Source organism: Rhipicephalus microplus, chromosome 1, assembly GCF_043290135.1.
Source record: "Rhipicephalus microplus isolate Deutch F79 chromosome 1, USDA_Rmic, whole genome shotgun sequence".
NCBI classification, from domain to species: domain Eukaryota; kingdom Metazoa; phylum Arthropoda; class Arachnida; order Ixodida; family Ixodidae; genus Rhipicephalus; species Rhipicephalus microplus.
This window is the reverse complement of record NC_134700.1, coordinates 57,324,875-57,339,580: the sequence shown is the minus strand read 5'-3', so window position 1 is coordinate 57,339,580 and position 14,706 is coordinate 57,324,875. Positions and strand designations below refer to the sequence as shown.

The following is a 14,706-nucleotide window of genomic DNA, read 5'->3' as shown; positions in this document are numbered from 1 at the left end:
TGCAATGGTAATAATAAAAATAATAATAATATTAATATTATAATAATGAATGAATATATTACTAACATGATTATAATAGTATTGTTTGGTTTCCGCATACAAACTAACTAATTGCGAGGATTAAAAGGGAGTGCACAGGAGGGCAATGAGGTATATTTATAACAAATGCAATCTAACGAATTCTCCTACTTAGTTGCAAACGAAGCTGGTCTATTAACACTACAAGGTATGGCAAAAATAGCAAGACTAAAGATTTTGTTTCAATTAATTCATAGTGACATAAACATCGACACGTCAAAAGTAATTTTTTTCTGTCGTTTTAAGTTAACACATTACAGGCACTCACAAACACTTAATAAATACACTTTCAAATCAAGTTGCTATAAATATTCATACTTCCCCCAAACCATAAAAGAATGCAAACCAAATAAGTCCTTTTGGTACTGATGCCTCATCTTTCACTGTGTTCTTAGATATGGTACAAGCGTCACGCATAACCGAGAGAAGAGAAAACAAAGAAGGCAGTATTTGCCGAACAGTATAATAGACAGCGCTTTCTTAAGAATTACATAGAAACTGCAGTTGGGTAAAGATAACTAGATGGCGCTGTACCCCTACTCTCATATTGGCTGCATGGGTGGGCTGTGCCTGGGTATGCATAGAACGAGCGGATCTCTCAGTCTCCTTTATAGTCACCATACATAGTGGATCGTTGGTGGGGCATGAATGAAGCAGAGTGGCGGGCATGTTAAAGACGCTTGCGCTCGGCTCCTTTGACACGAGTCTCATCGGTGTTACCCATGCATCATCTGCATTCTCGAACGCGATCGGACGCATAGACGCATGCATGGACGGACGCTTCACCCCACTCATCATCAATCACTCCATGAATATGCTCTGATTTTTTTAATTTTCTTTTTTTCTTCGGGGATTTAAAAAAATTATTATTATTTTTCATCATTTTAACTTACACATTAAGTTGTAATACTACTACTATTATTATATTCTAACAAAGCTTATTCAGCAGCTAAGTACGTCTATATCACCCTACATTTCATACAACACTACGCAGTATAGATTTAAAACTACGCTTCAAAGTTAGACTCCACTTATTTAATCATAAATTGTGCCATTCTCTTGATGCAGTGATTCATAGACTGAATTATTTTAAAATTTTCTAACACATTTGACAAGGTCAATCATAAACATTTACTATAAAATTAAGTCATCTGGACCTTGGCACTACCGAACAAAGTTTAGTACTTTGAATGCTTCGCATCAAATTGAACTCACTTTGTGCTCAGCTAAGCCCAGCTTATTTCTCATTTGAACTGCCAATGCCCCTTTCTTGCTATCATCTAAATTTTGTCATGATTTGCTGATAATAGTGTTGTCATTTGTGAAATTACTAACAGAATTTATTTGTACCACATGTTATAGATATATTGCTAAAAAATAGGGTGGAATTAATCTGAAACTCCCGCACTAACTATAAAGTTAGTGCGGGATAACTACCATATTCTTTCGTCACGATCGTAAAAATGCACGTGGCGGAGGCATACTCATCACCACTAAAAAAGAACTATCAAAAAGAATCAACACATCTTCACAACTAGAATCATTATGGGTAATATGCCGTGCCTCTCCCGAAGCAATAATACTTGGCGTGTGCTATAGGCCCCCCTCGAACTGACCCAGACTTCCCCCACAAACTTAACGAAATCTTATCCCAGTTAACTAATAAACACCCTAACGCACGTATTCTGCTTTATAGGGATTTTAACTTTCCCTCCAATAATTGGCTAAATAAGGTTTCACCAACCTCGGGAAATACTGAAGCAAGAGAATTCGTCGATGTCTGCCTCAACTTTAACCTCATCCAACATAAAACCGAACCAACGCGCGTCAATAGTGAAGCCTCAAACATTTTAGACCTGGTACTAACAAATAGCCCCGAAAGCTTAAACTCTATTGCATACTTACGTGAAATCAGCGATCACAAAGTCATTCATACCATATTTAACTTCACCCAAAAAATACGCCCCATTTTCCGCAAAACGATTCACTTGTATGATAAGGGTAATTATGAATTAATTAATCGTGAATTAGGAGATTTCCTACCATACTTCGAACTCAATCTCGGTTCCTGTTTTCCCAGAGACAGCTGGCTAATGCTTAAGGACAAGATAACTGACTTGACTAATAAATTCATCCCCACAGTGAGCTTGACTGCCAATAAAAATAAACCATGGTTTTCCAAAAGTTTGAAAACACTTGAAAATAATAAAAAGTGCCTTTTCCGAACTGTGAAGTTTAATGGTAATGTGTGCGCATGGGGCAAGTACTATGCTGCGGAAGATGCTTATTATGCTGAAATTAGAAAAGCGAAACAGATATTCTATCACAATGATTTATGTAACATTCCTAACTCTAACCCTAGAAAATTCTGGGAAATCATAAACCCGCAACTAACACGAGACATCACACTTACAAACGATAAAAATGAAGACGAAAGCGACACTGCTTGTACCAATATCTTTAACACTGCGTTCTCATCAGTGTTCACTGAAGAAGCCAACGTACCATTTCCTACGCCACCTACTACGACATTACCAGTGATGGCCCCTGTTGTGTAATTCGTTAGTGGCATTTCATCACTAATTGACAAATTAAAGCTTTCGTCATCAGCTGGTGTAGACAATATATATTAACTCTAAGTTGTTAAAAAATACTAAGGAAATTATTGCAGTATCCTTTTCGATGATGTTCTCATTGTCACTCGAAACAGGAATTTTACCAGACGACTGGAAGGAGGAAAAGGTCATTCCAGTCCACAAATCAGGTAACAGACAGTCCCCCCTATATTATTGACCCATCTCTCTTACAAGCGTCCCTTGCAAAATCATGGAACATGTCATATATTCACTCATCATGAACTTTCTTGACACCAACAATTTTTTTCATTCTTCCCAGCATGGATTTCGTAAATCATTATCCTGTGAAACCCAACTTGCTATATTTATTCATGATGTATACTCTTCTCTCGACCATCACTTTCAGACCGATGCAATCTTTCTCGACTTCGCAAAAGCATTTGATATGGTACCACCCAAACGCCTACTGTTAAAACTTTCCCAGCTGAACCTGCACCCCAACATTCATGCATGAATCACACAATTTCTTACTAACCGCTCTCAGTTCGTCTCCATTAAAAATACCCGTTCTAGCTCCCTCCCAGTAACATCCGGCGTCCCCCAAGGATCTGTACTCGCAGCCCTCTTGTTCCTAATATATATTAATGATCTTCCTGTTCATGTATCTTCCCATATCCATTTATTTGCCGATGACTGTGTCATCTATCGCACAGTTACTAACATTTCTGATCAAACTACACTCCAACAGTAGCTGAATTTCATGCAACAGTGGTGTGATCTTTTGTTAATGAAGCTTAACTCCACTTAATGCAAACTCGTCTCATTTCAACGCCAGCGTAATCCTTTATCATTCTCATACCTAATCTCTAATTCCACTATCGAACAAGTTCAGTCATATAAATACCTGGGCGTCACCTTAACATCTGACTTTTCCTGGAACACACACATCAACAACATCATATCATCCGCGAACAGATCCCTCGGTTTCCTAAAGCGCCATTTGCGTCACGCACCACTAGACATAAAACTTATGGCTTACAAATCGCTCATCAGACCTAAACTAGAATATGCAGTGCCCATCTGGAGCCCGAACCAGATATACCTAATAAACGAAATAGAATCTATACTAAATCGTGCCACTAGGTTCATTCACTCTTAATATTCATACGGCATAAGCATATCATCCCTAAAACGTGACATTGATATTGCTAATCTTTCTGTGCGTCGCCGCATCGCCAGCCTCTGTTTGTTTCACAAGTTCTTTCACAGTTCCCTCAATCAGGCACCTTACATCATCCCACCAACGCGCATATCTCACCGCACATCCCATCCTTATTCAATCGCACGCGCATGCGCTCGCACTACTACTTTTGCTGCCTCATTTTTTCTTCGCACAGCAGTGGACTGGAATGGCCTTCCCCGTGACATTGCAGCCATCACGTGTTCATCAACGTTTGCACAAAACATTAATACATATTGTTTGTTAGAAGATCACTCTCTGGAACCTCCATTTGTTAACCCACCCCTTATGTAATACCCCCTCACCGGGGTCTTTAAGGTAATAAAGTGAAGTGAAGTGAAAGTTAGCAATGCTAACCACATGCTTGGCTTGTGCCGGAAATGTCGCACCACTCCTTCCTTTCATAATGTTAACGTACAACCAAACCAAAACATGTGCACGCATGTGCCTTTAACACGTTTTGTAAACAGATTTGTCCAATGCCTATGAACAAGCCTTACCGTTGCCTTTTGGCCTGTTTCACACTTCAGGGCCTTCGATGCACTGTAAGGGCACAAGAAAACTTGTGGGTCTTAAAAGTGACTTGTTTCAAGACTTTGTAATATGATGGTTGATTGAAAGTGATAAAATACTGAAGTTGATAAATGAGTTAGTTGTGGTGTCTTGTATAATAATATGCATACTTTGTGAAAAAGAAGCAAGCATGCAAATTAGTTAATTCATAATGAAAACATAATGACATCAGTGCAAGATTCGTTGTTGTGGTAACTCACCTGCAGTTTGATCGTGGTTATGGAATATGAATGTTTAACTATCTTGAGTTTTAATGAACTGGCATTTAGTTTGTGAATAACAGTATGCTAAAGAGCATGTACATAGTCTTGTTTGGTTGAACAACAACAGCGTTAGGAAATATTTTTAAAGAATGAGTGGTAAAAAATTTGTGGCACAAGCCAAGAACATTATTAGCATTGCTCATTTTGTAGTCAGCCTGGACATTCGAGAATAATTTAACAGACATTTGCCCCGCCAAGTATTTAAAATTACCAAGGATGTTTCAAGGGACGACTACATAATATATGCACCTGCATGCATGAGCTCGTGTCTCTCAAGTTTCATGCATGTGCTTCGTCATGGCAGAGCACGGTGCAAATACACCCAATGGTTGTCGGCCACTGTTTGGTACACAAGTTGTGCAGCAAAACGATTTTGAAATAAATCTTAATACAGAATGCTTCGTTACTATTTCCAAGTTGATGTACTATTTCCATTGCAATATAAAAACAAGTACATCAAATACTGGCTGTATCTCCAATTGCAGCTTTGATAAGGACTCCTAGCAATCTTAAAAGTAGAAATCGAGTATCTGGCGAAAACATCCAGCCCTTAAAATCTACAGAAGTGTTAAGAAAGGGTAAGGGACAATTGTATAGGTAGCAAAATCACTTTCCTAGAGCGAAGCAGCCAGCTGCACTAGATAAGCTGTCATTTTCAATGCGTATAACCTGCCAGGGATGAAATTTATGATACTTTTACACATTTTCTTTTTATTTCAGTGCACTAAACATTTTATATTTTATAAATCTAGTAAAAAATATTTAGTTCTAGAAATATTGGCAACTGAATCAAATAGAACAGTATTCAACTTGGTATGTGAAATCGTAGAACATTTCGCACGCTTCGAATTCGGCAGTTTCAGAATTTTCCTGGGACAGATACTACTCCATATGGGCTTTAAAGTTTTCTAGAGAAAGGTTCTAGGATATCAACGTGAAATATTTTTTTTAATTAAGCCATCATAGCAAGTGTTTTACTTGTACTTCACTTGTTTTTTTGCAAAGCAGTTGTAGGGTTCACATATCTCTGTTTTCAAGAAATATGAAGTGAATGAATGAAAGTATAGTTAGGCAGCTAACTGAATGATTTAATGACCCGTATGGACTATGACCACTGGAAGGGTGGAGCGGGTGTTGCTACACGTGGACTTGCAGGCTGTTAAGGGTAGATAGACAAATCTGGCTGATTGTGTGTAAGTATTAGGGCATGTCAGTTCTGAATAAATACCTGACAAAGATTACAGGCAGCAGTCCTGATATGAACTGTTGGAAGAAGTTCAAGCTAGAAAAGAAGTGGTGTATTTAATTGTGACACATTAGTTGAAACTTTGAAAACCAGGAAAGTTTCTCGAGCAGACAATGTTACGTGATGTTTTTGATGACTGTCACATTACACACTGTCACTCTGCACATGTGTCTGTTTTCTTATATATTTTCTACCAAAGCCACAAACAAAGATAGGTGGCAGTTAACTCGCGTCCTGTGTTTCCTGTCTTATGCAAGTGTCATTCTGCACTTTATTACCATAGAAGTACTTGTTGCTGGGCAGGTTGGTATAACATTATTAGCCCCGCCACGGTGGTCTAGTGGCTAAGGTACTCGGCTGCTGACCCGCAGGTCGCAGGTCCCGGCTGCGGCGGCTGCATTTCCGATGGAGGCGGAAATGTTGTAGGCCCGTGTGCTCAGATTTGGGTGCACGTGAAAGAACCCCAGGTGGTCGAAATTTCCGGAGCCCTACACTACGGCATCTCTCATAATCATATGGTGGTTTTGGCACGTAAAACCCCACATATCAATCAAGGTATAACATTATTAGGGAAAATTCTAGACGATGCGAATGTGGGGTGCAGTGTAAATATTTTCTGTAGTTCAGCTGCGACTGAAGCTCTTTTTCTGTGCTTTTTCATTTTTCCAGTGGTGCTTAGGAATCTATACTTTTCCCCCTTAGCTTAATTACCTCCCTGAAGCTATGCATAATCTTGCCCATTAACAACCATTGTTAAACTATTGTATGTGGCATTGCTGATGGAAAATGACCTTAGAGTATATGCTAAAGCTCCTGCAGGATCACCGGCTGAATGTGACAACCAGTTCACCATTTATACGACCCGAAGTATTGACATTTTCAATATATCTGTTCGCCCAGTGCTTCATTGGAGTCATGCAAGCTTAAAATATGGTGCTCCCACAGAGAATTTTTTCTTCCTGTGCTGTGACCAACGAGAAAACTATGTAGACAATAATGAAAAGAGATCACAACTAGGCTTAGCTGTGTGATGTCTGCCTCAATAAAAATGTAATAATTTAATGCAAGTGTGCTTATATCACCATGGTGTTGCTAGTTTATTTCAATATTTGATATGAACCTCTGCTCACTCCACCATGGTGTTCCTAAGGGTGTACACAGTCTTACCTCTGAGACAGCATTGCCAGAACTAATTTCACTGTCACAATCTTGAACAAGTGTGCGACAAGCATGCGCCACTGCAGAGAACACAAGAGAAGTGGTCACTGCTTACATGTTCAAGGTCGTATGCACGCACACCGGACTATGATTTTGCAGTGTCTTACATTTTGAGTGGAGTATACATCGTGATGGCGGGAGCCATCTCTGTGGTCACCAGCTACACTGTCACAATGTGCATATTGTTGCTTGAGACAACTGTTTAGGACAAAAAAAGGGCACCGTAGAAAAAATATTTTTAGGCTAATGTAAGGGGTTGTGGTGAGGAAACTCTCAAAAAGTATATGGTGTGTCATCTTGCAATAAAGAAGCAACATTTATACCTAGTTTATGTTAGTAGGAGTCTGCTAAACATTGGCCATACAAGCTTGTGGCTAGAGAAGGATGATGTCCAGAAGATACCCTCCTGAAATGATAACCTGCACCGCCCTCCCTTGCCCTTCTTGGTGCACTAGAATTTTTATTTGCCCTATAGGTACTAATTCCTTTAAGGGGTACTCTTGAAGGGCTTCTGAATAAGCTCACTCTTACCACCTGCTTTACCCAAGGGCAAATCCTACTGTTGGAACTTGTTTGCTTGGCAGAAATTTTTAACAGGAAAAGAAGCTTCACTCGTTACACAAATAAAGCTACAGCATTTCAAGATTACTATGATGTTATGTACACAGACCTCCCACATATAACTCACTAAAATGTCACCACTTACCTCTAAGGTGAGCCTGATTATGCCTTAAGACAGCATGTAAGTTTCTTGATCCTATACTTTTTAATCAGTACATAAACCTTGAAAAAACAAGATCAACACGTGCAGTCCGTAAAACCAGTGCTTATGAACTGCAATGGTGCCATCGAAAGCATCAGCAAGAGTAAATTCACCCTGCTGGAAAGCAAATTCTGCATGAAGCCTGTAAATGTACTGTTAACAAAGTCTTCTCGACAACTTCATTATGTCTATTTCTGCAATTTGCATAATCCTGTTTCATACACACCTTGCTGTTCACCCTATAATTATTGACGTCTGAGTGTTACTCAAGTCACCATGCTCATTTAACATACCTGCATGCCTCAGTGCTAACCTAATGAAATTGGAGACTTTAATAAAGTAATGCTCTCTAATGCTCACCCCTTCAAAAAAAGTTTTACCATCCCCTGAAAACCCATTCTTTAAAAACTTGATCATCAGAGATGCGATGTATCTCCACACCTGATGACAGACATTTGTCCAATGGCAGCCACATTATAAACAACAAGCAGCCTTTGTAAGATGCGTGAACACGTACCATCATCTCAGGTGAACATGTTTCCTGAAACCACCTTGCTCTTAATTATGCGACAGAATGGTTTTCATAAATCATTTTCTTGCTAAGCTCAACTTGCCCCATGACAAACTGTGTGTTTAATTTTAGGCCATTCTTGGGGAGCTATTTTTCTTAATAACTAAACAAAACCCGATAAAGTGAAGCATGAGCTTTTAAAAGGAAATTTGCAAAACATGCACAATCATCTCCAATACCTAGCCTGAGTATATCTTTCAATAATAATGATCATTTTCATTTTAGAGCACATATCTGATGGCACAAAATCTGGAGTATCAAGGAGTCTGTCACAGGTATTTTTCACTTCTTTATCGGGGGCCATGCAACAATTTTAAATTATTTATGCGATATACTAGAAGTTTACTACAGTGTGTATCACTTGCCACAATTAAAAAAATAATTATGGGGGGAACATATGGACTCTTTACAAAGGTTGAAGTTGGTGCTGATGCCGTCTGTCGCATGACCAGTAATGAGACAAAGCACGGCGCATCGCATTAGGCCTAATAGCAGTGCTACGCTTCCATATCACACACACGCGCGCGCGCGTTATGTATGCTTTACTGCAATACACTGCAAGCACTTCACCCCATGACACTTCTGTATTGCGGCAATGTTAACTTTGAAAAAGAAATTTACAGGTAGCTCGACAATGCTCCCAGCAATGAAATTTCTATTTTATTACTTTTTTTCATTTTTATACACTTGCCTAAACTAGTGTTACCAGCCGTCCCGAATTTCGCTGGACTGTCCAAGTCTTTGCCCGCGCTGTCCCAGTCGGGACAGATGTCCCCGATTTTTTCCGGACTGTTCAGTAAACGAAAAAAAAAAGAAACGTTTTGTGTTATAAAAGGCATGCCAAATAACGTGCGTCCAACTGATTACATAGACAAAGAAATGTTGCTGTGGTTAGCTGCAAGGAACTTTAAACACTTCAGCTGAACTTAAGCGTCAACTTTTACTGGAGCATTCTAGAGTGAGAGGAAGTGTCACGAAGAGCACATAGCAAAATTTAGTGCCACATCAAGAGACCGACGCAATGAAGAGAAAAAATAACGGATTTGTTTGGAAGGCACCGCAACAAAGAAAACTAATTTCTTCACCCACACACAACTACCTTCACTGTTGGCTACCCCAATCTAAACACACACTGCCAAGCAAGCAAATTGCCGTCATCTGTGACTGCTTAATAAAGCCACTCGGACAAGAACGTTCTCTAATTCCAACTTGTGCATTCCGTATCTATCTCGCGCACTTACGCAAGAACAAGCTTCAGCGAAAGCGTTGGCACAGTATATACTTTCTCTCAAGTGACACCAGCTGTTTGATCGGTCCTCAAGCAACACGCATGCACCTACCGTACATCCGCGTAGTACATGCGTCAGACCAGCATTCACAAATCGCGTTCCAAAGGCCTTTATTTTATGCTCCTTATAATTGCTTGTAGATTGGGTGGCAAACACTTCGGGCTGGTAGGTGTTCTGTGCTTCGGGCGAATGACGTTAACTACTCGATAAGCACGGATGAGAAGCTCCCGAACACGGCGACATCACAGGAATTAACAAAAGCGGCAGTGACTTGCGTATGAATCACTTTCTAACAACAGAAAGCGACCACGACCCCACGGGCAGAGGCGGTTCTCGCCATTGCAAACAGATTACAGTCCAATCCAACACCAACATTGGAGAAAAAAACATCACGACTATATGAACCCGCCACAGACTGTGTGTCACGAGCTAGTGAGGAACTCTATCTGAACCACAGAATAAAGAACGTCTAAATCGCCCGAAAAATGTTTTCCAACACACCGATTCTAACGCCATCTATTCATACACTTTAAGCCAAATCAAGCCGGTTTTAAGCGGCTATTGGGTGAACCGAACGTTTTTGCCTTGAAAAGGTTCGTGCCACCGGGTGAACCGAAACACTTCCAACGCGATGTGCCCATCTCTCTTTTCTCTTGAGTGGGCCCACTGGATACAGCGGCGTTATGCTAGCAAAACCTGAGCTCCGACGCGAGTCGCAGCTGACGCTACCGGCGTCCGTTGGCGCGCCCGAAGTTGGCGCCGTTTCCAGGCACGGGGCACTGGCGACTTCCGGTCGAATCCACCGATTTTCGTGGAGTAGAAAATAATTGGCAGATCCCACCTACAGTGGGAATCAATGATATGCGAAGCACGAATGTGAAATGTTGATATTTCACTTTTAAATCAGCACAACGTTACGAGCTGGAGGTAAATGATGCATTACATGATTTCCGTGTCATGATTATCATGTGTAGACGTGTCATTCACCTTCGTCATCTATTCGCATCACGTGATACCAAGTTTAGTACATTAGGAGCTAGTGAAACGACCACCAGCACGCTACGAGCGTATTATGTTGTTACGGGGAATAAAGTATACACAATGAATATACTGGCCAGCAAATGCGTACAACGCTGCTGCAGTCCGAGCACGTTCCCCACAGCACTTCGTCGTCGTCATCCTCAGGCATCTACTTAGCCCGTGACATTACCCGCCGGCGGCAGAAGCACCGTCCCGGAGCGATCAATTCTCGGGGCGTGAGTGGTATGCTTTAAGCCGTGAGAGGTGCACTATATCGGTCGGGACTGAAGCTGGTACTGACGTGGTATTGAGTAAAGCTATCTCATAGGTCACGCTGGTGACCTTGCGTATGACGCGGTAGGGACCAACGTAACGGGACATCAGTTTTTCGCAGAGACCAACACGACGCGATGGTAGCCACAGCAAGACGAGCGACCCCGGAGAGTACTGTACGTCGCGGTGCGAGAGGTACTGGTATCGATACCCCGCACCTCCACCAAAGATGTTACGGGGAATAAACTATACACAATGAATATACTGGCGAGCAAATGCGTACAACGCTGCTGCGATCCGAGCACGTTCCCCACAGCACTTCGTCGTCGTCATCCTCAGGCATCTACTTAGCCCGTGACAATATTATCATGTTCTTACATCACACGCGTGTCAGAATTATCATGTTTGCACCATTCATATATTTCGTCATACAACGACGTCACATAACACCAAATTCGGTATATGTGGAGCTAGCCAAATTGCCGCAAGCGCGTCATGAAAAGCCCAATATACTCCAATGTAACGTTGACGCGAGCGCACGCTGAGCACTGCGACGCTACGTTAGCAAAACGTGAGCACTCTATATAGTCTGACGCCAGGCGCGATGGCGTGCCCCGATGGCTACAGGCGCGAAATGCGACATGCTGCATTTTGCGCCGATGCGTTACCCAGACAACACTGCGTCTCCCTCTATTTGCGACGGAGGGATGCCGGACGCGCTAAAACGCGCATGCGTCAAAACAACGCAGCGCGGAGCGTGCCTGCGAGTATATGGCCGGACCGGCGCCTCGCGTGGCAACGCTGGCGAGCACGCGCACCGCGTCCCGTCGAAACGTATAGGCGCCTTGTCTGCCGCATGTAGTCATGTTGTTTCATGACACGCAGTTCATAATTTTCATTGTAGGGTCTGTCGCTTGTGTTCGCCATGCAATCATGTCATACCATACCTGTTTTTAACATGCCATGTGAACTAAACAAGCGCAAGAGCTGCGGGACCATTCATGACATACATGACATGATTTTCATGTTATGACTAAGAGAGATATGTTCTTCATACAGTCATGTTATGCCATACCAAGTTTGGTATCAATACCAGTATTGAAATGGCCTAGAGAGCTGAACGTCGTGCCCGGTGCGTGTGTGTTTAGGTGACATGTGGCCGTTGACTCAGTTGCACCATCTGAATAACAGCTGAGTATTAACAGCTCAGAATGACGTGCGCTATAGGTTTAGGAGCCCGTCGCGTAAGTCCTTGTCTCACGCTCAATGAACGAACCCCTTGAATAAAAGCCGCCGGTGCAAGATAATCGTTGTAAGCAAACCGCAAAGTGGTGCCCACTCAGTTATATCACTGTGACAAAGAAACTTTCAATTGCGTCGATCGTGAACGTTACTGAAGTGATGCTGCTAACAATATTATTGATTGAAAAAGAAAAGTATTGTTTTATTGGCATTGTAACACACTTGACAATATTTTAATCATATAATTGTTGTTCATAAAGGCCGTAGATCAGGGGCCAGATTCACAAAACTCCCTTACGAAAACATTTTTGCGCAAGAGAAATTTTTTCGCGTAAGTCGATTCACGAAACGAAAAAAAAAACGTCGTAAGAGGCCATCGTTGTCACATCGGCCGCTGCAATAAAGCGCGCTGTGACTGCCCGGGAACATCTCAGCGATGGTGATGCAGTTGCTATATTTGCTTACGTCACCGAAAAGTGCTCGTAAGTGGATTCACGAAGCAAAATTGTGCGTAAAAACAGCGTGGCTGAGAGAAAATCCTAAGAGTGGTCCGGACCACTCTTAGGATTTGGTTCCTCATGACAACGACGGCTACTAAATGCTGCCATCGGTGAGTTCACCTTGCAGAACTTAATTTCACCGGTACTATAATTCACGCAATACTATAACGTGTGCAAGTTTTTAAGCCCATCAGATGTAATGTTTCCCTATGGTAAGTTGAAGCATGAAAAACTTACTACTACTGTTATATACATGCATATATTATGGAGCAAATACATCAGAAGTTTTTTGTGATTTGATATAAGTGAGCTCTTGTTTGATTATGAGGTTGGGCCTGTCGATTTACCACGTTTGATAGTTGGAAAGTTAATGTGAACTTATTTTTCAGGAGCCAGGTTGCACTTAAGAGATTTATGTTATTTTGGAGCATTAGTTCTATAGACGATTACCACTGTGGTAGTACTATACTTCACTCGGACATAAATATTGTGGTACGTAAATTTTACTTGGGGCAAAATCTGCTATAAAGTGATTATAGCAGATTTTGGTCACTTTAACGAAGTGATAGCGTCGTAAAAGAAGTATTAAAAGTGAGGGCTTTTAATGATTGTTTTTAAATATCTCGTTCTTGGCTCTTCACAGATCGCAGTGATTTGCTTGTTAAGGTCCTGTGATGCATCGGTTGCACACACTGGCACATGAATCCTCATCATGACTTGTAGCACCTGTAGAAAAATAGGAAGGACACGTGCTCCCTAACTGTGCAAGTCTATGTCACTGCTGGAACTGTTATCATTCAGCGGATGTGGCCTGGAAGCATGCATGACAGCCTCATCTGGAAGGACTGCGATCTGCTTGGGAGCTTCGAGGGCACAAAACTGCCTAACGGCTGGCTGCAAGGTTAGTTTTTTTTAATACATACGATTAAGTGAGCACCACTTACTGTGCACAAATTGAAAACCCAAGCATAATTGCTTGCAGTGGATACCTGTATTATCTTCACACGTGATTCTTATTCAACATTTATAGAACTAAATAGCAAGATAATTCAGAATGTTGAAAAATGAGAGCCTGCAGCTTATGAATAAAACTTCAATAATCTGAGACTCAAAAGCTTCTGCTTTTAAACGAGCACAAATACTTTGATTCCTTATTGAGCTCTCGAGCCTGTGACTTCCTCTGTGGATCAAGTGCTCTGGATGGAAATAGCAAGTGGGTGAAAATCGCCTGGCTGTTCACAACTTGCAAGGAGAAAGACCCAGTGAACAAGCCTCAGACGACATAGGGCCAGTAACTGCATCTTTTGCTTCATGTAGCTTTTTCTCTCTCAGTGCTGTGGCTTGTGTTTCAGCCGAACGTGTTCACCACGATTGCACAGTGATATATATTTTTCTACAAATTGTACCTGACCTAAGTATGCATTGTTGATCTCTAAAGGTGACGTTCAGTGTGTTTCAAAGCGATGGCTCCTCATCTCTCTGTCTGTGGTTAACCTACTTCAGCAGCAGTGGGATGCAGCCAGCACACATGCAAGCCAAGTCATGGAGCGCTCCTTTGGTGTTCTGTGCAGGACGCAGCATATTCATCCGGCAAGACACTGATATCAACAATAATGGTGAATGTTGGTGGCACCTGTAGGAGCCCGTTGTGTTTGTTGCGCACGAATATTTCCCCTGAAGAAGTGCATTTTTGAAAGATTTTCTTCTTTTAGAATAATAGATGTCAGCAACAAGCACACTCATAATCCACAAGTGCGTTGTGTCTTCTAGACTGCCCATTTGCTTCTATACGCGGTATGGTGAACTGGCTATGTTATACAGCCTTATGAACAAGTTATGAACATTGGCTGTTGT

The 14,706-nt window shown here is 41.6% G+C and overlaps 1 protein-coding gene across 1 annotated transcript in view; it reads left to right on the top strand.

Moving 5' to 3' along the window:
• The first annotated feature begins 600 nt into the window (after nt 1-600).
• Nucleotides 601-14,706, top strand: part of LOC142765319 (uncharacterized) — a 49,703-nt gene continuing 35,597 nt past the window's right edge. The window contains exon 1 of the mRNA XM_075866087.1: nt 601-652. Within this exon, the coding sequence (XP_075722202.1) occupies nt 601-652 (52 nt within the window). The remainder of the gene's footprint in view (nt 653-14,706) is intronic.